Here is a 26,240-nt window from a genome sequence, read left to right on the forward strand (position 1 = left end):
CAAATGAAAATATGATATCATTTAAACTATCAAATTAGCAAGAATTTTAAAAAGATAATTCTCCTTAGAGCATTGTAGTAGAGGCAATGCAGTAGAGAAGCTAAGAATGCTGACTCTGCAGACTTGGATTTATATGCCGACCCTGCCCGCATACCCTGCATGATTTCTGGCAAGTTACATGACTCTCTCTGTTTGTCTCCACATTTCTAAGATAGGAGAGGAGTACAGACTGTTTCACATCTATTGTGCAGATTAAATGAAATAATGCATGTGATGCATTAGCAGAGTGTCTGACACATATTAGCTGCTCAATAAGTGTTGGAAATTATTAATACACTGGTATGAATAGAAAAGTAATCACAATATGTTGCTGACAAAAATATAAACTCATAAACCTTTCTGGAAACCAATTTGGTAACCAGAGTTTTACAACTACTTATATTTTTTGATCTGGCTATATCACTTCCTAAATCTATCTTAGAGAGGTAACCTGAAATATACAGCAAAGATTATGCATGAAGATGTTAATTGCAGCACTATTAAGGATTATGCAAAACTGGAAACAGCCAAAATACCCAGCATTGTTTAGGTAAATGATGGTATATCTGTCAAGAAATATTGTGCAATCATCAAAATGCTTATCAAGCACATCTTTTAATGGCATAAGAAACTACTTATGATATAATACTAAGTGAGAAAAGTAGATACAACAGTATATATACTATGATCTTATCTATGTCAAGAAGACAATGTATAGAAAAGCCCTAGAAGAAAAATGCTGAAATATTCATTGTGATTTCCTAGATCAGGATTCAAATATGGTTTGAGACTTATTTAGTAGGTCATGAAATCAGTTCAGTGGATCTTGATTCTTATTTGTGACAATGAAATAATAGGATAGAACACAGAGATAGGTTGACTAGACTAGACTAGATCAGACTAGAGTAGAATAGGATAGAAAAGAAAGAAATATAAGCTCTAAGGGTAAGTATTATTTCCTGAAACTTTTGTTTCAATTCAATATTATATTTATATCTATGTGCTGAATGGTAATTTAAATTTATTTCTTACTATGGGTCATGAGTTAAAAGCTACCAGCCTAAGTATAAGCAGGATAAGGGTTGATATTTTTCTTTATTTTGTTTACTCTTCTATAACTTCCAAATGTTCTACAATAACCAAGCATTATTTTGATATTTACTTTGTACATAATTACACATGTTGCAGAGTTCCCTTTACCACCAACGTCAACGTGGAGCAAAGTTCCATTGCATCAGGAATATCAGTTGATATTGTCTAGGATGTACTTTTGGAATTCAACTTTTAAGTTAATCTCTTAATCTTTGCCTTTTATGCAAAAGGTGGTTTGTATCCAGTAAATATGGAAGACAGAAGTAGTGGGCAGCAATATCATGGTACAGGGTAACTACTGTTGATATAATGCCTTCTTCCATTCTATAGCTTCTTTACATTTAGATCTTAGGGAAAAATGATCACTAACCACAGATTTTGTACTTTTTAACCTCAGGAGACTGAGGCTGACAGCTCCAAATTCCAAGATGATAAGTAAAGCATTTATATTAGCTTCTATTTGTAACTCACTATTGATGGCTTTACATGGTTATGAAATAAGTGCTATGGAATCTGATACTACTATGAAAAACTAGGGCATCTATGTGAAGGCTGTGGAAGCTCTGTTGTTATTCTTCTTGTGACAGCATTATTGATATAATTCATAGATGGTATAATTCATTGATTTAAAGCATATATTCTATAGTTTTTAGTATATTCACAGAGTTGTGCAACCATCACCCCTAATCAATTTTAGAACATTTTCACCACCCCAGAAAGAAATCCCATATGCTTTAGGCCATCACCACCAATCCTTCTAGCCTCTTAGCCTCTGGCAACCAGTAATCTACTTTCTATCTTTATAGATTTGCCCATTTGGACGTTTCATGTAAGTCGACTCATGAAATAGGCCCTTGTTCTTAATCCAATAATTTGTGGAAGACTCAGGTATTTCATAGAGCTACGTAGTTTACCGATTAAAAAAAAAACAACCTTACATTTGTTGGTATTCTCAGCCTCCGACCAACCAATAATGGGTGAAAGTTACTGTATGTCAGCTCTCTGTTATCCATCCATTTGTTTATCTTCTCATAGGCAGTCCAGCGCAAACCAATCCATAAAGTAGCTTCCATATCCGGAAGCAAGGATGTAATAAAATCTGTCAGAAAGATTTTTTTTTTTAAAAAAACATTTGACTTATTCAAATTAAAGATATACTAAAAATGTCAATGAATACCTCTTGCTTATCTAACTACCAGAATAATCTTTCACCTACTCTGTAAAAAGTAATTTAATAAGGTTCTTTGTATGTGTTAATTCCCCACAGCCTCCCAACACAAACAAGGCCTCCAGATCAGAATAAAACATGTTTACGAAACAATTCTGCTACCTTGTTCTCTCTGGCTCAGCACTGAAGGAAGCGTTCCACCATAGGTGTGACAAGTATCGCTGGCTTCAGAAAATGTAACAGACTTAGGTTTGATCCTTAAAAAGCACTGCAAACAAAGAACACATATGAAGTATAAGATTTCCACATATGGGAAAGCTCACATAGGAAGAAAATGCCTCATCTTTTAGAAGGCTGCTAATTTTCTGTTTGTGAGATATAGACACTCACAAAGTAGTACCAAAAGAATGCAGATCTACACTCTTTTTTTTTGAAAGATTTATTTATTATTTATTTTATTTCTTATTTTTGGCTGCGTCGGGTCTTAGTTGAGGCACGCGGGCTCTTCGTTGCGGCACTCAGGCTTCTCTCCAGTTGTGGCACATGGGCTCTAGTTGAGGCACGTGAGCTCAGTAGTTGTGGCGTGCAGGCTCAGTTGCCCCCATGGCATGTGGGATCTTAGGTCCCTGACAAGGGAGTGAACCCATGTCACCTGCATCGTAAGGTGGATTCTTTACCACTGGACCACCAGGGAAGTCCCAACAATGCAACTCTACACTTAATTTAAGCAACTGAAGAGTAGTCCTTGAGCTATTTTTTAAAAAATCTCCCATTTATTGAGTGCTTCCTTCCTAAAACACTTTGCACGGTATTATCTCATTTAATTCTCACAACAAATGGGAAAACTGAGGCACAAGGACATTAACTTTACCCATAAGTGAAATAGCCATAGCATGGTATGGTCAGCATTTAGACTCTGCTCCATTTGGTTTCAAATATGTATTCTTCATCATTACCTTATATTAAAAAAACCACATTTTTAAAGAAATCATGCCCCTGTCTCTTGACAGGATATTTTAATGGGGTGAAGGGGATTAAGAGATACAAACTAATAGTTATAAAATGAATAAGTCACAGAGATGTAATGCATAGCAAAGGGAATATAGTCAGTAATTTTGTAATAACTTTGTATGGTGTGTAATCTATAGAAATATCAGATCACTATGTTGTACACCTGAAACTAATATATTTTCATTCAACTATACTTCAATAAAAACAAACAAAAAAACATAAATTTACATCAACTATGTAAATTAATCTAGTACTTTGGGGGGGGAAAAGATTGTCCAAATTTTAAAAAGTCAAAATATACTCCTAATATTTTAACTTTACTACAGATGCTTTCAGCTGTTAGACACATCTCTTCCTTTTTCTTCTTGATATTATGATCATGTTAGTGTGGAGTAACATGTCCCAAATTGTGTTCCTTGAAACATGCTATAAAATGGGTTTTTTTTTTTTTAGCCTCCTTACAGACTGGAATGGCCAGAGAAATATAAAGTCACTGGGTGGCTTCTAGAAAAGACTCTAGAGAGAACACCCTGAACTTGAGCTTGGAGGCCATAAGTTGAGGATGGCAGAGCAGAAAGACAAAGGAAGCCTGGTTTTGAAGACCACAGAGCTTTCATACCAACCCCAGCCTGCTTATCTTCAAACTTCTTTTATCTGAGAGAATAAATGTTTTAGCATACTATAGTAATCTTTTTAGCAGCCAAATGCATTTCCTAAGAGATACATACACCAATATGAATTGTGCATCTCAAGGAAGCAAATATAGAATGTGGCATTTCCCAAAGCTATTTAATCATAAACTCTGCTCTGGAAGCAACATCAATGATTAACATTTTGTTAGCATATGTGTATATTCCCAAAAAGTAGTTTGGGAAATGCTGGTCTAATTTGATTGGTAAATGCTGCTTGGATGTTTTCCTTAAGGGGGAAAATTTATCAGCCAGAAATTAAGCCAGTTTCCTACATACCAAAGAGATAGTCCTGACTAGTCAATATATTACTATTCACTGAAAGATCAGCTTTGGCAGTTTAAGTGTCAGTAGCAACAGAACAGGAACATGGTACTCTGAAAGACCTGTACGCATGATTAACTTGAGAGTTAACTTCGTTTCTGAAAATGTAGAGAATCAGGTGAGATACTGAAATATGCAGTCTATCTTAGTGAAGTTACTTGGTGGGATGCCATTCTGCCACAGGCCATATGACCATCATGAAAGCTATCATCATTTGCACAACGTAGCAATTCTCTTTTTACCTTATTCTGAAAAGTAATCCAATCCCCAGAGCACTGTATTTTAGCGGCAGAATCTGGACTATATTTCTCTAATGAAGATACATTGTATTTTTCACAGACGAAGGGCAACTTGGTACTACAGTCTGCTGGTTTATTTATGTCTGAGAAATGAAAAGCAGGATTACTGTGGTGAGAATTTTCCATTCAGCACATTTTAAAACCATCCAGTAGTGAAGAAAGTCTCTTTAAATCAATCTTTCCCAAATGGTTAAAATATATTCCTTTTCTTCCCTAGTTTTCTTCCCATATTCCTTTTCTTCCCTATTTTTGTCTTCTATTATTATCACTCATATTAGTAAGTCGTAGCATACAAATATTGCCTATAAAAATGAACATACTTGGTACACACACAGTTACGATGGTTCCTGATGGCAGGAAATAGAGTTGAAGAAGGCTAATGAGGGGGGAAAGGGACCTAAACTATACTTTAGAATTGCTGACTGTTCATCTTTGTGAATTTGCCTATATCCTTATTGGTTATGAAAGTGGTCAGTTTATTTCTAAGTAACTGCTTTAGGATAAAGGAAGTCAAAATATTCACAGTGAAAAGCACCTTTATTTGCATTTGGAACTTGATCTACTATCATCAGCAATAAATCAGAATATGACAAAGCTACCAAACATATAATCAAAAGGAAAGCAAGATTAAGCTAGTAATTGAACCTGAAGTTCACATATTACATAATTAACGTTAAAGGATTTGGAATTAACCTTACCGCTAAACCAAGTCTTGGCAGAGAGGTAAAAGCATTCCTCTCCAAATGTTATAGGAAAGTGATGAAATGGATGTCGTGAGCTGAAAGAAAATAAGAGATGTGTCAGCTCATAATGTAGTTACATGTTCCATTCTGTTTTTTACTGAAGTAATTTTAATTCTAAATTTAATGTTAGGCCATTATTTTATACTACTTTTTCCTGATGCTCATTTGCTAAAGGATTTGGTTTCTCTAGTCTAGGTAGTTTATGGATTAATGTTCAAAACTAATTATAAACAGTACTCCATTTAGTAAAAAGGGATTTGGGACTGCTTCTTTTAAACGATAACTTTACAAAGGCACCATCAAGGATGTCACATACCTCAAAAAACGACGTTCTATTAGCTGGTCAGTAGTTCTCACCCACCATTTCTCCTCATTGCCAGATATCTGAAAAAAAAACCCAGAAAAACAAAACAAAACGAAAAACAACTAAACACCCATCCTTATATGTGCTGGCTTTTCTAGAAGAGTTTTTTTTTTTTTCTAGAAGAGTTTTGATTTAATACCCTGGCCCATCATAACCACAAACCACTATAATTTCCAGATATTCATTACTTTGGTCTCTAAATTACATAAACCAGGTCCTTTCACAGAAAAAAGTAGTTTAGAAATTCTTTTTATATTCACAGGCCCTATTTTGCATACAAAAAATATGGTCACTGTAATTATGGACATATATTAATTGGACATATAGTATCCTATTGCTACTAGTTATAAATTTTAAAATATACAAATTATTTTTCCTCCAAAAAACTATTTTGCAAAATTGTTATTATTAGAAACAGAATCTCAAGTTAACTACCAAGTTAACTTTTAGTAAAAAACGTGACAAGGAATTAGACTAATTTATATTATCTGTTGAAGCTCATCTTACCAACTGACATTAATAGTTAATCTTGAATGTTTTAAAACATTAAGCAATTCTTTTTAACTTTTCTAATCCGAAGTGATGAACTTATATGTTGTTAGGCAAATTTTACTTGAGAGGAACATTTAACTTTTGTAGATTTTTGAAATTTTTTTAACAGAATAAATGTAAAAATAAGAAAATATTAAAAAATACATTCTTTTAAATTACATTTGCTATTTTGTTTTTGATGGCTCTTAGTCCTGCAAAAGATGTTAAACTAGCCAGAGAGCTGTGATTGCTAGCACAATACAGGACGGCTTCTTCATAGTTTAAACGGGGATCAGCAACAAACCAATATTCACTCCCTTCTATTACAACTGGAGGTCCATGAATTCCAGCACGCTCTAAAGAAGAAGAAAAATAGCACAATTATGACTGCATAAACCAAACTGCACCCTCTCAGCATGGATTATTTTTCAAAACTATTTATAAATAATAATCCATTTAGATTACTGGCTCTCTTTGGCCAGGGCAGTGCTGCCTGGAAGGATCCAACCAAGGATTCCTGAGCCAGTGAGTGAATCTGTTACCCTCCTGTACTCACAGAGAAGGATAAATCCAGCCTCAGAGTCTCACCCCACACCAGCTAATCACCTTCCCTGCATGGAGATACTTCATCTCATTTGAAGACACGATAGAGAAGAAGCTGGCACTTAGGCCTGGGCTTAAATAATTAACTAAATACGTCACTGAAAAGGCAAAAGCAGCTTTGGATACATTTTAGTTTTCTTAACTCACCTGGATTGTACCAGTCTGGCATTTTTGGAGTACGACCTGTATAAGAAAGCAAATGGCTTAAGTTTAGCGTCCAATTACAGACCATGGCGTACTAATAAGTGCCTTTAGTCTAACTCAAGAGGACTTGCAGTATGGCTGAGATTTGTCCATTTCTGGCCAAACCATCTCCTTTCATGTTATGATCACTTCATAACACTGAATTTTGTGGGGCCCACACTAAAGTTGTTTTTGTGGCAACCAAAGAGGCAGATTTGTTAAATATTAATACAGCATTACTAGCAGTTCTCTACCTTACATCACAGAAGTCACAAAGGAAGACTAGATGGATAAAGTATAGATAATAATTAGAAAGTACAAATAAGTAAATGAATACATTGTATACATTACATAGAAGCACTAAGGAATATGCACCAAAATAATCATCACTGTAGGATGAGGTTATTCAGGAACGACGTCTCCATCTAATGCAATTTGAATACACCTAGGTTGGTAGAGTTTATTGCCTCCCAAGATATCCTTGGAAAAAAATGTTCAGTGATCCAGTACTGAAACTTTTGAGAAAATGAGAGACAAAACTGGGAAGAAAATAATAAAATTCACCCAGCAGGAAATATGGTACCGTACAAAGAATTATGGTCTTTGAAGTTGGGTGAGTCAGTGTCTAAATGCCCTCAGACTCTGCTGCTGCGCTACTTGGGATCCGTTGTCTAACTCCCTGAGCCCCAACTTTCTATTCTATAAAAATGAAATTCTCCTACCTAACTCACAAAGACAATGTAAAGATCATATAAGATCACCCCTATGCAAGCACCCACACAGGGCCAGGCACAGAACAGCTCCTCTCAGGATGCTAGCTGCTTTCCGCTCCCTTTTTATTCTGGTCATAGGTCACATGGTTTCAAGCCAAAGACATAATCTGAGGAATTTTAGAAATTACAAGGTAAAATAGCTGTTCTGAATTTTGCTATTGTATCAGGGCCAACGCACGAGAGGACCCTAGTTCGAGGACTGCCTATATATCCAGCATGTGTGGTTTTTCTCTCTAACTCAGTCCTCTGTATGTTGGATAACTTCCATTAACAATGCTGCAAATCAGTTAAAAAAATAGACATAGTTTCTTGTTTGTAATCTTGTCAAAGAAATCTGTTCATTTGTATGTTGGGGGAAAGCTATGGCTAACATTTAAATTTCTTTAAATTAGTGAGAAAAGCAAAATAAAAGGTGCCTTTTTTTTTTTTTTTTTGTGGTACGCGGGCCTCTCACTGTTGTGGCCTCTCCCGTTGCAGAGCACAGGCTCCGGACACGCAGGCTCAGCGGCCATGGCTCACGGGCCCAGCCGCTCCGCGGCACGTGGGATCTTCCCGGACCGGGGCAAGAACCTGTGACCCCTGCATCGGCAGGCGGATTCTCAACCACTGTGCCACCAGGGAAGCCCTAAAAGGTGCCTTTTTACACAGGATTGCAAACATGCATGTGTGTACAAGGTATCAAGAAACACAATATTAAAAAGTTGTGTTTATAGGTCATTTTCCTAAAAACACTTTTATGAACCTTATTTTTGCTACTGTTTTTGCAACTAAAAAGGAATATTTAAAAAGTATATATATCCATAGTGATTATGATAATTAAAAAAAAAGTAGGTTGTCAAAATATCCCTTTTAGAGAGGAGGGGACTAATTAGAACCAGCTGTACGCGGTAATAAAAAAGGCAAGAGCTAGAGAAAAAGTTTGGTGATTTGGGCTATTGAAGAGGTAAACTGCTTTAAGAAAACCAGAAAACGCAGATAAATACAGAAGTGTCCAGCTGAGCAGGCTTTGGCTGTTCTAATAGCCAAGAAAATATCCAACCAGTGAATGTGACACATTGTAACTCAGAAATTTAGGGACTGTCAAAGGAGAGTTAATATAACATTTAAACCCTGGATCAAACCATCACTGATTGCTTCAAATGACTGCAAATAGGCTGAGGCAGGAAGTTCTTTAGTTTTTAATTTTGTTTCTGTATTGGAGAGAGCAGGGGTGCAATTATTTAAAAGATTTATTTATTTGGTTACCTGATTTATGTTTGCTAAGCTAGTTAATTCCCTTCTCTTTTGTTTAAAATAACAAATACATTAAAAAGAAAAAAGAAAACCATATGTTCTTCATAATATTTCCTGTGGTTACTGGTTTGTCATTTCTAAGGTTTTCCTGGTGTATACTCTAGGGTCTGCCTCAGTACTCAAACACGAGGCAGGGGAACAGCTACCAGTGAAAGCATACTTTGGAGGGAGCAGTGACACTCTCTGTGGCATGCCAAATACCAAAGAATAATAGGAGTGTCACAACTAATGCTTCGAGCCAGAGATATTGTCCAAGTTAATTATATATTAGTTACTTTGCCACTTGCTTGAAAGGTATCCAAGCTGGTTTCCCTTTTTTCTTCTTTCAGGTTTAATCAATAATCAGGACTAACTCAGGTATAATTTCTCCTTTAGAAAACCCCCATCAGGGACTTCCCTGGTGGCGCAGTGGTTCACAATCTGCCTGCCAATGCAGGGGACACGGGTTCAAGCCCTGGTCTGGGAAGATCCCACATGCTGCGGAGCAACTAACCCCATGCGCCACAACTACTGAGCCTGTGCCCTAGAGTCCATGAGCCACAACTACTGAGCCCGTGACAACTACTGAAGCCTGCGCACCTAGAGCCCATGCTCCACAGCAAGAGAAGCCACCGCAATGAGAAGCCCACACACTGCAGTGAAGAACAGCCCCCGCTCGCTGCAACTAGAGAAAGCCCGCATGCAGCACCGAAGACCCAACGCAGCCAAAAATAAATAAATAAACAAATTTAAATAAATAAATAAAAATAAATTCCACACACACAAAAAAGAAAAACCCCATCAACACACACACACACACACACACACACACACACAATTCCCCTTTTATTAATGACCCCCCAGTTTGCCCTGTGAAAGAGACTTTCCAGTTACTGCACTGGATGTTGCATCTGAAGCTCTTTTAAAGGCAAGATGGTAGCTTTGTTTAGGAAAGAACAATCTCCTAATGGGCAGTTCCATGAGATAATCTTTGGGTTTCTGAGAACTTATATGAGGAATTCCCTTTAGTTTCAATGATCTGTTTACATTCAGTTCAGAAATTCATTTTGGAACTTCCTGTGCATTTACTATTATATTAATTAATTTAACATATCTAATATCTGCTTAAAAATAATTTGGGAGTTAAAATCTTCTTAACATTTTCTGTAATACATCCTTGACATTTTCCTACTAAAAAGTGAAGTAAAAGGATATCTATATATTATCCTTTCTCTCTGTTTTGTCACCAAAGGCTCTACTATCAAGCTAACTGGTTTTCTGAATTTGAATGAGATAAACTACTAGTAATTTTGAGCTCACTGAAAACTGTTTCTAAATTGTAAAATTTAGATTGGGGACCTGCCCACATTTGATTTCCTGACTTCTGCTTCATTCTTCCCAAGCCTGTCTTCATTTCGCCCTTCATTTTGCAACACAATAAAAATTAAAATGATTCCCTCTACTTCGTCTCTCCTTTCACTTGAAATAATCCTTCATTCCAAGACCTAATCTCCCTAAATTAGCCTTAAATTTTATCTCCTATACAATTTCTTTCATGACAAAAGAGGAAGGTCGTCTCTAATTTCAATAAGGCAGCATCTTACTAGGGGTAGGAGTCAGGCAGGATGGAGCTTAATATATTAACTGTAGTGTCAAAGGCTTTTGAAATTATAATTATAGACTAAAATGCCCTCTTAGGTACTCTGGCTCAGCATTCACAAGTTCACATGAGAAGTCTGTGAAAAGGAATAACTACATTTACCTTTTGGAATCTGGCACATCCATTCAAGTTTTGTATCACAAGCAAAAGGCCTTAAGTAAATAAATTCTCTGTCATCATAGAAATACCACCTTCTTCGCCATGGCCTATTAATGACCTAAAGGAGGAAGAGGATTGTAGAATATTTTCAAGTTGATGGCAGCCCTTATACAACACACTAAACTGTAAGCCCTATGGTCTTTAACTCTGCTTTAGCTCTAGCACCTAGGATATATGTTTATGAATGAACACATGAAAGAATGCAGTGTTTAAGCAGTAACGGTCTAAGCAAGAGCCTTCAAAGGGACTGATAAAGAAAATATAGCATAGGGTCATGTTTATGTCCAAAATGCAAATTACTGGGGTTTTTTTTCTGTTTTTTGTTGATATGAAATTGTAGAATCTTGCAACTTTAAATTTTGGGAAGATCAAGCTAGAAAAGAATATTTGGTTCAGTGGTTTCCAAACACCAGCCTGTGATCATAGCAGATCTGTGAAAAGTGACATAAAACTCTGGCATCAGGGGCCCAAGTTCCACCTTTGGCATTGTTTTGTGTTTCTGGGATATTGCCCTCCTCTGTGTGGTCTAAGATGGCTCTCTATAAATTCCAGGCAGCAAGCAACAGGGAAAGGAAAGGGGAAGACAGGACCTGGTAGGAGCATCCATCAGTTTTTGGACTGCTATCTCTTAAGGGCAACATTCTGGAGGGTTAGAAGGTGGCAGGTGAGGTAAGATTCTCCTTCCAGACACTGCCCTAGCTGGCCTTGTTACTGATCAGTGTCTCTTCTGTTTAGTTTTTTTGGTAGGTTCTTCCAATCTTTTCACACATAGGGACACAACTTACATAGAATGTAGTTTATTGCATCAGTGTTCTGGAAACTTCACAAACTTCTATTAAGTTTTCATTTTTTCATTTGTTAAACTGGGAATTCTATAAAAACAGCATGATACTACAGAGTGTTTTACTAAAACAGTTACTTTGAAATAATGCTTTCCAATGGCCTTCTCAGTACTTGGTCTCAACCTTCGTGCAACGTTTCTGGTCAATCATCTTCCTGAATCTCTTTCTTGGGCTTACATAGCAAAGATATTTTCTAGATGTCTCCTTCCTCCTCATCCTCTTACATTTTATAAAATGTTGGTAATCACCTCAAATCCACTTCTTGGCCCTTTGCGATTTTTTTTTTTTTTCTTTTTTTGGCTGTGCTGCATGGCTTGTGCGATCTCAGTTCCCTGACCAGGGACTGAACCTGGGCCCTGGCAGTAAAATCCCGGAATCCTAACCACTAGGCCACTAGAGAACTCTTTTTTTAATGAACATTTTCCTTCAACTCCAGTTTCTTTATTCTAAGTTACTACAGCATATTTCTTACTGCAAGTCTGGATTCAAGACATCAGTTAAAACTAAAATGTACTACTATTTTCTCCATAAACAAATACCCGTTCTGACTGTTTCTGTAAATGCCATACATAGCATAGTAGACCCATACACCTGGGTTTAAATTTCAGTTCTGTAATCATGTAAGTTACTCAGAACTCACATTCCTTCCCCGTGAGATGGATACAGTAACAGTACCTACCTGACAAGGTTGCTTAAGTATTAAGTGAGATAATATATGTGACATGACTGTACCTGGCTCATGAGTCAACAAGTGTTAGCTGCTGTATCATAACCATCAGCACCGTCATTGTTACTCTCCTGGAACACTCTTGTTCTTGCATAAAACTTACACTTTGTCTGTCATAGCCCTTGTAATTGCCCTTTTACTTGTCTTTACCTCCTATGAGACTGTAAGTTCTGTGAAGACAACGACTGTTTTATATCTTGTCATTGTTGACCCCCCCAGAGCATCACAGACTGCTTGGACATACTACTTATGGAACGAATAAACAAATGAAGTCTGCAAAGGAAGAGGCCTAACTGGTCTTCCATGTCTCTGGTCCTATCTTTTGCATCTTGAAATCTGCCTCAAGATGAATCTTCTCACACCCTCCGTAGTTCTTGACAAAAACAGTTAATCATGCTCTGTTGCCTACCCAAAAAATGCACAAACTCCTTCACCTGGCATCAGTCTAACTTCCCACCTTTGTTTTCAACCACAGCACCAACTAAAACTTCTTGATCTGCATTGTTCCCCTCACTGCCTTAGCCTCTCCCTTCCACTCCCACTTTCTTTTATGCCTTACCCTATCCTACCTGTACAAACTCTATCCAGCCTTAAAGGTCCAATTGAGGTCCCACCTCTTTCTGGAAATAGGCAATAGAAATCACTTCCTCTTCTGAGTTTCACTAGCCCTCCTCAGCCCACTCATTTGGAGCTTATTACTGCATAGTAACAAGAGTCGTCTTTCTTGAATATGAATTTTATCTTCTCAAATTAAGTGTCAGTTAGGTTGCTTGAGGGCTGGGCCATGGGTGTACTTCTAACCTCCCACTGCACCCAATATCATGCTCCACATGCAAAAGGCACGTCATGGATCTGTTGCCTGACTGCACATACTGCCAGATTTATTTTTTAAATATGCAGATTTTCCAGCATTGTACTGACCTTGACAGCAGCACAGTCTCTGATATCATAATCCTGCTGAAACTCATTTGCCGTGATAATAGTAGACACCTTAAAAGACAAGAGAGGCTTGATAATTTAAGACTGATGTATAAATATTTGCAATTTAGATGTAATTTAGGCAGCTTTAATAACTCAAGTGTGTTCATATGCCAAGGGAGGAAAACTTTTTCATTTCTTTTTTATGTCAGGATGCTAAATCACGTGAGGACTTATAAAATGCCATGAGGTCTTCAGATTCCAAACAAAGGAGGCTACAGTTTCAGAAGTGGAGGTTAATCATGTATTAAGTTCACAGTTGGAATCATAAAGAATCAGGAGCTTGCAAAATACTTTTTTTAAATGCATGTGTTGAAATGTTAGTTATTTGATTGACTATTCTTGGATATGCTACAATTTGAAAATGAAGTCAAGGAATTTTACATTTCGAAAGAACACACAATGACTTGACACACGGTAATGTGGAGCAAATATTTAATACCTGAGAATAATTTGCTTCTCTAAGTGTTACCTAAAACCTCTCCTTAGGATAATATAAACATTTGAAATAATATTTAAGGACTTTTTAAGGTTCTCCTGAATTGTTTCCTCCAATTAAAATTCTTTCTTTATATAACTCATATTTTTAAATAATAAAAATAAACGTTGCTCATTATGAAAAAAAGGAAAAAAAACAAAGAAAAAGAAAAAAAATCACTTTTACTACCCCAAAATTACCGCTATATTTATATATCTATATTTTTATGTATTTTGGATTATATGTAGAGAGACTATGTGTATGGTTATTTTTTAATAAAAGTGAGATTAGTAACTTATTTTTCCCCACTTCATATATGTGAATCTATTTCTATTTCAATAAAGATACATCTACATAACTTAATGGTTGTATGGCTATATTAATTAACAATCAACTTTCTTGTTATTGAAATAAATACTCTTTCCATATTATCCTAAACGAGAAAGATTAAACTTACTGGTGTATGGTCACTCCATTGCCAGGATCCTTGTAAGTCAGGGCTCCTTTTATTCAAACCTATCCAAAGCCAACGCTGGTCACTATGTGAAAAGGAAGTGTTAAGAAAATTTGAGCACAGCATTTGGCAAAAACATTTAGCATCCACATGTCTAAAATGCTTAAGACATGTAAGCTTATTCAGAAGACCTTCTCACTAACTGAGAAACACAGTTTCAAGCTATATAAACAAGTCTCCTGAAATGAAACTGAACCCTATTTACAGGGTAGCTATCAAAAAAGTACCAGACTTTTTAAAACTAAATTTTATGTTATTTTCTTCATATGAAAGGCAAAAACTATTCTGCTTTGAAAAACTTAGGAGGGGAAAAAAAGTATATGATTATTTCAAAACTTTTACTGAAGAGCTTCAATTTTAGATAATGTTTTCAGATACAAAAACAACCATAGCATTTCCTTAAAGCATTTGTCTATAACTATCAAGTATCTTTTCTTTAAAATGAAGAATCTGGCTAACCTTTGGCTTGGCTAACCTTTTATTAAATGAGATTTTTAAAAAAATTTAATTCCCTCTGCCCACTAAGTTTAAAGTAAAACAAGCATTCAAGTATCAATATTTTCTGAATACCAAACTCCATGGGTTATACCACAGCAATATAATTAAGCAATCACTTAAGTGAATATATTTAACTGTCGTAACTATGATGCTTTTATGTACAAGGCATTGAGCTATGTGCAATGATGATACAGAGAAGTACAAGACATAATATCTACCCTTAAGTGGCATATAAACTAGTTAGGGAGACAAGATATATATGAACAAAGAAAATATGAGACCATTTTTGAAAAACATCAAATGATAAAAATTTGCATACATTTTAAGCACTACAAAAATTTCGGAAAAAGGAGAGGTCACTGTGGACTGTAGGAAGTCAGGAAACATTTTGTAGAGTTAATAGGACAAAAGACAGTCTTTGAAGAATTGCCAACATTTCTTTCGAGCCATATCTAAGTGTTTACCACGTGCCAGTATTCAGGTTGGCTGAGCAGAGAAAGGATAGGCATTCCAAGGAAGAATACATACAACAACATATAGAGGCAGGGACATACATTGTAAGTGATCCCTTCCCCTCAATTAAACTTATACTCTAACCAGGGAGATATTTTCAATAAATTGAAGGGCTATAACCATAAGAAATTTCTCCACCTCTAACTTCATTTGAAAATACTCTCTAAAATATAGTATACTTCTTAGGCCTTAAAAAGTAGACCATTTACCATGCAATTTTTTTTTTGGTGGGGGTGGTGGGTTGGTGATGCTGGTTATTTCCATATAATTTAATCTTCTGATTATATATGTCATGTCCCACCAGTACATGAGTGAATGTTATATATGCAAAACAATGCATACATAAATGCTAAGTATAAATAGAACACATATTAGAAAAGGGGTAGAATCCAAATCTAAAGTTAAACCCTACTCTCAAGTTCAGGAGAATTTATGGAACATATGGAACGTACAGTTACAAGACTGCTGGGAAACAGAGTAAGTCTGCATTTAAAAATGTTTGCCAGTGAATCCAAGGCAGGAACAAACTTAATTTTAAATTAATTTCTCACTTTTTAATGATATAACTGCTTTTCTTCATCTCTTTCCTCTGTTCAACATTCCCTCATATTTTAACATCAATAAGCATGTTTTTCACCTTACCAACCTCAAGCTTTTCAACTTACTGCAATGGAATATGAGTCCACTGAGTCCCCTTTCAGTTTTTATTGTTTTACTGTTTTCTTTCAGAAAGAAAGATTACCAATTTGCAGAGTTAAGATAAATCCAGTGGAGACAATTAAGTCTAGTTTGAATTTAGCAGCTAAAAAAGGATTTTGCAGTTTGTGTCTTCAACTAATCAGAGCTTTCCTACAGACTTCCAAATGTATCATACTTTCCGATTGCTGGATTTCTAAACCACCAGGTCTAGATAATTGCCATATACATTATAATTAAAGTCAGACAGCTAAAATAAAGAGGAGGTCAAGTTTGCTTCCTCAAACTTCATTTCTTTCTAATTTTTGTAGATTATGTATTTGGGCCTGGAGAATTTGTGCAGAATTTTGTGTTTCCCTAAAGTAAGCATTAGATATTTTATCTTCTTTGCACAATCAACAGTATGACTGGAAGATGATCAAAGATCGTTTGCCATCTGCATTTACTCTATAGGCAGCTCCCACAGAAAGCTTCTTTAGGGGTCTGTCCCCACCATTTCCACTCAGTCTGCTCTTAGCTCCCCATCTTCCCTTAGAAACCTCTGCTTTCAAGCCCATTTCTGCCTCCTCTGCTGCATCCCAGAGAACAGTTTCCTAGAAAGAAGTTTATCCCATTGTCCAAAGCTTCTCATCTTCATTACTTTCTGAGACTGAACTTCATTGCAACCCAGACCTTTATAGTTTTCAGCTTCCATTTCAAGAGATTTATTATTCGGTTATAAATATAGTAAATAGTAGCTACTTGTGGGTTTTTTTTGTGTGTGTGGTAAGAGGTGGAAAATATTTCCTCATTTGTAACTTCTTCCTGGTTTGGCCTGATTTGTCTGTAGGTAGATAAAGAGAAGAAGAAATTGGAAATCACATTAATTGTTGCACACCTCTAATGTGGATTTTCAAAAATTCGAGGGAAGAAAAAAATTTGTGGGAAGAAATGGATCATAACTGAGGAATTAAATCAAACTGAAAATTTCTCTCTGTATATAAATTTCTTCTGCTCCAAACACTAAGTATATGGTTTTAAGGCTATGAGGTTAAGAAGACATTGCACGAAAGGTTACTTTGTGTATTTGCGTTAAAATTTCTACTCTCAATCAAATTTCCTGCTGCATCTGGTTCCTAAGGAAAACAGCACCTCAACCATAACCCCCGGTAAACACTATTTGATGAGGGCACTTAGTCTGCAAAGCCTTAGATTTATATCCAAATCCACTCATGCCACATCACTGGAGGTAGTGCATACAGCAGCAATCGCACTGCAAACAAGGCTTTCTTCCCTAATCCTAAAACTATTTTCGTTCTACAATGGCTTTCCCTGGTGGGCTGCTGTTAAGAGTTGCAAAGATTTTAGAGCCTTAATGATCTGGTGCACCATGAACCCTTTTCATTGAAATACAGAGACATGGAACTTAGATTGTGAGAAGTAGAGCAGTAATCTGACCTTATTCCTTGGCAGGCAAAACACAATTTGGGCAATGGACGTCTTGCTGAGCAAGGTCAATCCCTGCAATAAAAAGCTAAGGTGTTCAAGGAATAAGCTTTAGAATCATTTTCTGATATAAATGGGCTGGCTTCCTTTCTTCCCTTCAAGCCATGGTTATAATATTGAATACGTTTTAGAATATGTTGTCTAAATATAGCATGGGCAAATGATCTATTAATGGAGCATGTATTAAGCAGACGTTACAGTCTGCTTAATACGTGGTACTATATTAGCTGCTAGGATGAGTACAAATAAAATATAGTCCCTATGAGTGAAAGGATTATGGTGATGTGTTTTTCCTTTGTCCTCTTCTGTTTTCTAAATTCAATATACATTTCCTCTGTGATCAGAGAAAAACCTAAACATTGTATATTCTGTAGAAAATAAAGTATATGACAGGAATAGAAGAAAATGGAAAAGATTTACACAAAATGTTAACTAAGTTTATAACTAGGAGCTAGGATTTGAGGTGATTTTAATTTTCTTCATTATCATTTTTTACATTCCCCAATTTTACATAATGAACCTGTATTTTTAAATTTTTAATTGAGGGGGAGAACTCATCAAGTGTGATTAGAAATTAAAAAGTCAAGAAAGAGTCCTTAATTACCTCTCAGACTTTTGTTTTCTAGTGTAATTTGTTCTGTATATAGAAGCTCTTACTGATCATTTATATCATATATGATATTCCATTTTTCATCAACTGATTCCCACAAATACAGTTGCCCCTTGGTATCCACAGGGGATTGGCTCCAGGACCTCCGTCATACCAAAATCCAAAGATGCTCAAGTCCCTTATATAAAATGATGTAGTATTTGCATGTAACCTAAACATGTCCTCCTGTATACGTTATTTTTTATTACTTTTTATACCTAAAACAGTGTAAATACTAAGTAAATAGTTGCCAACATGAGGCAAATTCAAGTTTTGCTTTTTGGAACTTTCCAGAATTTTTTTCAAATATTTTCAATCTGAAGTTGATTGAATCTGCGGATGTGAAACGTGTGGATATGGAGGGCTGACTGTATCCACAACCTCATTGCTTAGTACTTATCCATGGCTCCCTGAACCACTTAAAGGTTCCTAATCTCTTGCTGGGTTAGGAACTTGATTCAAAACCCAGTTTGTTTATGTCAGTATTTTCCTTAAAAATACTTTAGCTTAGACAGTATGATACTGTGTGTGTCAAGCTTGAGATCTAGGGGCTAGCAAGCTGCCCAGCTGAAATTCTCTCTTCAGGGAGGGTCAGCAGGGTATTACAAAGGTTATGTTCCAGAGGCAGTCACCACAAGGGAGACTGCAGTCCAAAAGCCGTACCTGAGACTTTGGTTGTTAGCAGAGTAAATGTCAGAAATAGGTTAATATCAGCAAACTTAGAAGCTTGTTAATCAGCATGATCTTAGAAATGGGCACTCACTGGTAAAATTGAAGATATGAGGAATAGCTAAAAATACTTAGGGACACTCTCACTCTTCATGAAAGGGTATGAGAATCTGGTGAGGCTGGTATCCTGTACCACTGGAAATGGATCTGTGTCCTGATTCCTCTTTTTAAAAAAAATTTATTTATTTTTATTAATTTATTTTTGGCTGCGTTGGGTCTTTGTTGCTGTGCGCGGGCTTTCTCTAGTTGCGGCAAGCGGGGGTTACTCGTTGTGGCAGTACACAAGCTTCTCACTGCGGTGGCTTTTCTTGTTGTGGAGCACAGGCTCTAGAGCGCAGGCTCAGTAGTTGTGGCTCACGGGCTCTAGAGCGCAGGCTCAGTAGTTGTGGCTCACGGGCTCTAGAGCGCAGGCTCAGTAGTTATAGCTCACGGGCTTAGTTGCTCCGCGGCATGTGGGATCTTCCTGCACCAGGGCTCAAGCCCATGTCCCATGCATTGGCAGGCAGATTCTTAACCACTGCGTAACCAGGGAAGCCCTGGGGCCTGATCTTTTAATGGTCCCATGTCCAGTCATTGGGTCAGGTGACTGGGACTGCCTGATGCCAACTACAGTGGGAACAGAAGAATCCTGCTTCTGGAACATTGTCACATTTACCTCAAATGAGCCTTCCATGCAAGATGGTCACTGGAACCTAAAAGGACAGACTACCGGGATGTTGTAAGCTTACAAGACAGGTTATATAATATGTTTTTTGCCTGCTTCAATGACTGTTTAATAAATGTATGTCTGGAAAGATTCGGTTTGAATATTGCATTCATTATACTCTACTCTCAAGGTTGTGGGCAGTAGCTAAAAAACACTCATCTCAAAAGAAACTTAAGAGTTTGTATATTCAAATTAGCTTAGTGTGCAATGAAATTTTGAATATTAAGTTCTAATACTAGAAAATGAAGTCTAAAATACTAGAAATTATACAACAGATGCTTAATAAACGATTATTTATGGAACGCATGTATTGTATTTTTCATCAGATTCCAAGCACACTGTAGTGAGACTTTACTTGCTTTAATGAAGAAAATACAATTGTTAGCATAGTAATGCAAATCTGGAAAATGTGGGAAAATGTTCAAACATTTAAACACGCATTCAAAATCTTATCTTCCAGAGGTAACAACGATGATCTTTTCTGACGTAGTTTTGCAGTCTACTTTTTGATGTAAATAGTATATTTTCTACTCTTTTATAATTTGCCTTTCTTCCCACTTAATACATTATAAATACTTGCATGTTGTAATGTTCTTTTTTCAAATCTTAATGAACAGGGGATAAATTCCAAACAAAGATCAACAAAAGTGATGACACTAGGCATCTTTACCTTTTTTCTGACTTTCATGGAAATGCATTTAATGTTTAATCATTAAGTGTCATATCGCTATTGGTTGAACTACACTTCTATTTTTAATTTAATAAGAAATTATGTGTTAATTATATTAATTAAATGTGCTAAGTATATATTTATATATAAAACCAGGAATGAATAGTGAATTTTACCAGATGCATTTTCAGCACCTATTAAGATGATCACGTATTTGACTAGATATATAGAGTTCCTAATACTGGCCCAACCTTGTACTCTTGGAAGAAATCCTACATGATCAAGGCATGTTATTTTGAGGTACTATAACACAGTCAGTTAAGAAAGTGGGCTCTAATGGGTTCATATATTGGATCCTTTATTTACTAACTATATAACCTTGGGCAAGTTGTTTTACTTCTCTGTGTCTCCATCTCCCCATTTAGATAAAATGGGCATAGTAACCTACCTCATAGGCCGTTGTAAGGATTAGTTAGTAGAAAATACTTAGGACATTATCTGGCACGCAATAAGCAGGGTATCTGTGTTTCTTATTGTATCCCTTGTTAGTATTTACTTTTTCAAGTCTAGATATGAGGTTGGTCTATAATTCTTTGTGCTATCTTTGACAGGTTGTCATATCAGAATTAGACTATTTGTGAAATAAACTGAATGCTTGCACCAGTTTCTATGTAATGGAATACAATCTCTTGGTTGTACTACTGAAATACGTGGTAATGATCTCTTTTTTAAAATATGAAGGAGTTCACACATAGAACCATATATGTAGTTCCTATCTTTTTCTTGGAAGAAATTCTTTGTTAACTTTTTCCATTTTTTCCATGGCTATTGGAATACTGGGTTTCCACTTATTAAATCAATTATAGACTAATTTATATTTCCCTAGATATTGTTCACTTTAATAATTTCATTATAATAACACAGAATTATGCATAGGATTCTTACCAATTAAAAAATTCTCCATTGAAAGGATTTTATAATCTCTTACTTAGGTTTCATTTTAAGTATCTGTTTTCTGTTTTCATGATTTAGTCATCAGTAGATATTTTTCCTCTGTTTTGTAGTTTTTTTTCTAGAGATAAAACTCTAGGATTTGTCAGTTCTACTGCTTTTCTAGTTTCTAATTCATTCATTTCACTTTTATTAGGTTCTTTCTTATGGTTTCCTTTTATTTATGTTGATAAATATTTTAACTTTTAGGTGAATGCTTATTTTCATTATTTTTGTTTAATAATTAAAGCCCTGGGCTTCCCTGGTGGCGCGGTGGTTGAGAGTCCGCTTGCAGATGCGGGGGACACGGGTTTGTGCCCCGGTCCAGAAAGATCCCACATGCCGCGGGGTGGCTGGGCCCGTGAGCCATGGCCGCTGAGCCTGCGCATCCGGAGCCTGTGCTCCTCAACGGGAGAGGCCACAACAGTGAGAGGCCCACATACCACAAATAAATAAATAAAGCCCTTAAAGCTATTAATATACCTCCAGCTATAGTTTTGGTTGTATCTCATGAATTTCAGAATGAGTGTTTTTATTATCATCTATACAGTTTTGATTTACTTGCCAAAAGAGTTCTTAAAAACACTGAATGTTTATTTTGTAAATAAGAGTCACAGATGTAGAAAATAAACTTATGGTTACCGGAGGGGAAAGGGTGGGGGAAGGAATAAATTGGGAACTGGGATTGATACATACACACTACTATATGTAAAATGGATAAGTAATAAGGATGTACTGTATAACACAGGGAACTCTACTCAATACTCTGTAATGACCTATTTGGGAAAATAATCTAAAAAAGAGTGGATATATGTATATGTATAACTGATTCACTTTGTTGTACACCTGAAACTAACACAACATTGTAAATCAACTATACTCCAATAAATTTTTTTTTAAAAAACACTGAATTTTTAGGTGAAGGGGATTTGATTTCACTTCTAATGTAACTTGTATAATTTTACCACTTTGAAATGTTAGGGTTTTTTTTTTTTTAGCCTAATAGATCCATTATTTTAAGTGATCCAGGCAAAGAGCTTGAAAAGGAAGTATATACAGACTTTTTAATCTATAAATAAAGAGGATATTATTAAATCAACCTTAATTATACTATTCATATGTTCTATGTTATTTCTATTTTGCCTGTCTCATTTGTTGATAAATAAGATGAGCGTTAGAGTCTCTCATTATTATTTTTTATTGAAAAATTTTAGCAATATAATTAATATTTTTGCTTTATATATTTTGATATCTTTTAAGTGTGTAAAGGTTCTTGACTATTATAACTTCACTGTAGATTATACCTTTAATCAATAATAAGATCTCATTTTCCCATTTAATGTCTTTTTACTTCAATTGTATTTTATCTAATATTAATACTACAACTCTAGCTTTTTCATTCACATTTACACAATATAATTTTGCCCATTATTTTAATTTTCCCATTCTAAGTTTTACATTAAGTTTGTGATTATTAACTCAATGCTACTTGGGTGAATAAGGCCCATACAGCAAATTATAAAGAAATAAAATAACATAAGTGAAGTGGCCAAGGAGTAATAAATTGGAGACCATAACAAATTGGAGAGTGATGCCACATTTTGGTGGGCCATTGGCTAATCAGCACTAATTACTGCTGCAATATGAAAATGTTGCCAGTGGTTTTAATTTTAAAAGGAGTGTCAGAAAATATGGATTTTATCAAAATGTTTTGATTCTGAAACACTTTGTGGTCCCTTCCTTCCAGGAAAAGAACATAATACTCCTTGGGCTTTTGGAAAGGTATTAATTGGCAAGATTTGTTTTAGGTATCTTTCAACAGCATAGAGTTGGGTTTCATTACTGAACACATTTGCAAACTTGGACTTAAACATAACTGATAATGGATACATTTGGTCTTCTGCCATCTTCTTTATGCCGGACTTTATGCTTTGTTATTTTATTCCTTTATAATTTGCTGTATGGGCCTTTTTTACCCCACTCATTACATATTCAGTAGATGAACATACTCTTTACAGTTTTAAAAAAATACAGACTCTGTGTTTCTAAATATGATTTCCAGGTAAAATGAAGAATTTATTATACTTTCAGTTTTCACAATCATTTTATCTCTTTACATCTCAGTTTTTATTTATAAACTGAGTTATAAACTCTGGTATTAACCAGAGTTAACACCTGGTTTTATTAAAATATTCTTGTTCCTCTTTCAGAATTTAGGATAATTACATTCTAACTTTAGGATAATGTAGGGTAATTTTATAATTACATATATTGCATTATTTAGACTGGGGCTATGTTTTTATGTTATGTATTCTTCCTTCTAATTCTTTAACAACAAAATACCTGGTCATGTGTTTTGATTTTTATTCATCTCTCAACTGGAATATGTCTGAAATTTTTTTCAAGTAGGGAGCATTATCAATTACTATCTTCACAAATGAAAAACCACACAACTGGGAACTAAGATCAACACATTGCCCACATTTTCCAGTTCAAGACTCTTTAGATGTCAATTTTTAAAATGCCTTCTTATATTTAATGTCCTAGAGAAGAAGGCTAGCTGGATTTTGTGTTTTGGTACCTGTTTTATTTTTGCTATTTTTCTTTGAAGTCTTTGTTTTTTTGAGTCAAAATGATCAGGAAAGTATTCACTAGGGTATGTCCAGGTGGTGATTTCTTTTCCATAATTTTGCGTGGTATACCCTGAATCCTTGATTTACAAGTTCTGGTCTTTTTTTTTTTTTCGGTACGCGGGCCTCTCACTGTCGTGGCCTCTCCCGTTGCGGAGCACAGGCTCCGGATGCACAAGCTCAGCAGCCACGGCTCACGGGCCCAGCCACTCCGTGGCATGTGGGATCTTCCCGGACTGGGGCACAAACCCGTGTCCCCTGCATCAGCAGGTGGACTCTCAACAACTGCACCACCAGGGAAACCCCAAGTTCTGGTCTTCTTTTCGATTCAAAAAGTGAGGGGAGGGACTTCCCTCGTGGTCCAGTGGCTAAGAATCTGCCTTCCAATGCAGGGGACACAGGTTTGATCCCTGGTCCGGGAAATAAGATCCCACGTGCCGTGGGGCAACTATGCCATTGCGCTGCAACTATTGAGCCCCCACATTCTGGAGCCTGCACACCACAACTACAGAGCCTGTGCACCGCAACTACTGAGCCCACAATCTCTGGAGCCCGCGCACCACAACTACAGAGCCTGTGTGCTGCAACTACTGAGCCCACGATGTCTGGAGCCTGCGCACCACAACTACAGAGCCTGTGTGCTGCAACTACTGAACCCATGCTCTCTGGAGCCCGCGCACCACAACTAGAGAGCCTGTGCGCCACAACTACTGAGCCCATGCTCTCTGGAGCCTGTGCACCACAACTAGAGAGAAGCCTGTGCACTGCAACGAAGAGCCCATGTGCTGCAATGAAGGATCCCGCGTGCTGCAACTAAGACCCCACACAGCCAAAAATAAATAAATAAATAAATTTAAAAGTTCATTCTCTTAAAAAAGAAAAAAAAAGTGAGGGGAAAAATAAATTGTTAAGTAGAAGCCCCTCATACCTATGATTGTCCCCAAAGCTTCAGAAAAAATTCCCTCTATGGCAGCAACACCTTGCCCATATTTCTCCACATTATCTTTAAGGACATCAAGAAAACTGTTCAGGAATCCTCCTTCTACATAACATCAAAATCACAGTGGCTTATTGACTCCATCTTTGTTACATCTCTGATCACTTCCTTACTGTCCCATCTTACTGCCCTTCTTCAATGTAGTTTTCTACCAGCTGGGCTGTAATAGCCTTATAATTAATTGTTCTGCATCTACCTACCATGTCTGTCTGTCTGTCTGTCTGTTTCTCTCTCTCTCTCTCTCTCCACACACACACACACACACACACACAGATACACAGACACACACACACTTTGTTTTTGTTCGTTTGTTTTTTGTCTATTGACTTATTAAACTCCTTCCCTGGCAAGAAAGGGTGTTCTAATTTTATACCCAAATTCCATTTTCTAGCTAAGTTCTTTGGCTCATTTCTCTTTCACCATATCTGTATATTCTAGTCCCAGTTCCTTTGCTTATGTTCTGCTTTCCCTGGCTTTTTCTCCCAACTTAACTTTCAAATATTACCTTACTTCCTAAGAACCATCCTTCTTCATAACATTTTCCCCAATTATACCTCCCAGAAACACTTCCTCCCTCCTCTAAATTCCCATGGTCTCTCCTTACTCGTGTTCTAGATTTTTCCACCATACTTTTCTTATCCCCACTGCTGGACATTATTACAGTACACAAAGGGTGGGGACTCTTGTCTCCTTCATCTCTGAATCCCTCATAGCATCTTGCACATAAAAATGTTTGATGTTGAATGACTGTTAAAGTACTGAATAACCCTTTTAGATAATAAAACATGTCAATTCTGAATACCTAGAGGACATCAAATTTAACAGAGAAGAACTCATTCTAAAAGTATTACCTGAACTGGTCTGTTAGAAAGTGAAGAAATTTCTTTATTTCATCCATATGACTGAAGCTAGGAAGGTGCCCTCCAAGTGCTTGGCAGAATCTCTCAGCTTCTTCCCAGTTCCTCTTTCTTACAATTCTTTCTATATGAAATAGCTTAACAAAATATAATGTTAATTTGTTTCCTGGTATAATCATAAAGTATTCATAAGTTCAAAGTCAATTACAGTCAAATGTGTGGGCCCCTGAAATGGACTCTTAGAAGTGTAATAAAGTCATAGGTAAAGGCCCATATACTGTGACACAGACAGGTCCTGTTGAAAGTGTCAACTAGAGGCCAGACTGACACGGACCCTAAAGTAAAATTTTTGACTTGTAAGAAGGGACAGA

The 26,240-nt window shown here is 36.3% G+C and overlaps 1 protein-coding gene across 3 annotated transcripts in view; it reads right to left on the reverse strand.

The window, feature by feature from the left end:
• The window catches only part of LOC136125921 (CD302 antigen), a 123,927-nt gene that overhangs the window by 65,597 nt on the left and 32,090 nt on the right, over positions 1-26,240 (reverse strand). For all 3 annotated transcript variants that reach the window (XM_065880916.1, XM_065880915.1, XM_065880917.1), the window contains exons 13-23: positions 25,864-26,006; positions 14,393-14,474; positions 13,401-13,469; positions 10,854-10,968; positions 7,011-7,046; positions 6,441-6,616; positions 5,682-5,749; positions 5,321-5,400; positions 4,566-4,705; positions 2,462-2,567; positions 2,070-2,230 (exon numbers count right to left, since the gene is read on the reverse strand). In XM_065880916.1, coding sequence (XP_065736988.1) covers positions 2,070-2,230; positions 2,462-2,567; positions 4,566-4,705; positions 5,321-5,400; positions 5,682-5,749; positions 6,441-6,616; positions 7,011-7,046; positions 10,854-10,968; positions 13,401-13,469; positions 14,393-14,474; positions 25,864-26,006 — 1,176 coding nt within the window. The remainder of the gene's footprint in view (positions 1-2,069; positions 2,231-2,461; positions 2,568-4,565; positions 4,706-5,320; positions 5,401-5,681; positions 5,750-6,440; positions 6,617-7,010; positions 7,047-10,853; positions 10,969-13,400; positions 13,470-14,392; positions 14,475-25,863; positions 26,007-26,240) is intronic.

Source organism: Phocoena phocoena, chromosome 7, assembly GCF_963924675.1.
Source record: "Phocoena phocoena chromosome 7, mPhoPho1.1, whole genome shotgun sequence".
Lineage (NCBI taxonomy): Eukaryota > Metazoa > Chordata > Mammalia > Artiodactyla > Phocoenidae > Phocoena > Phocoena phocoena.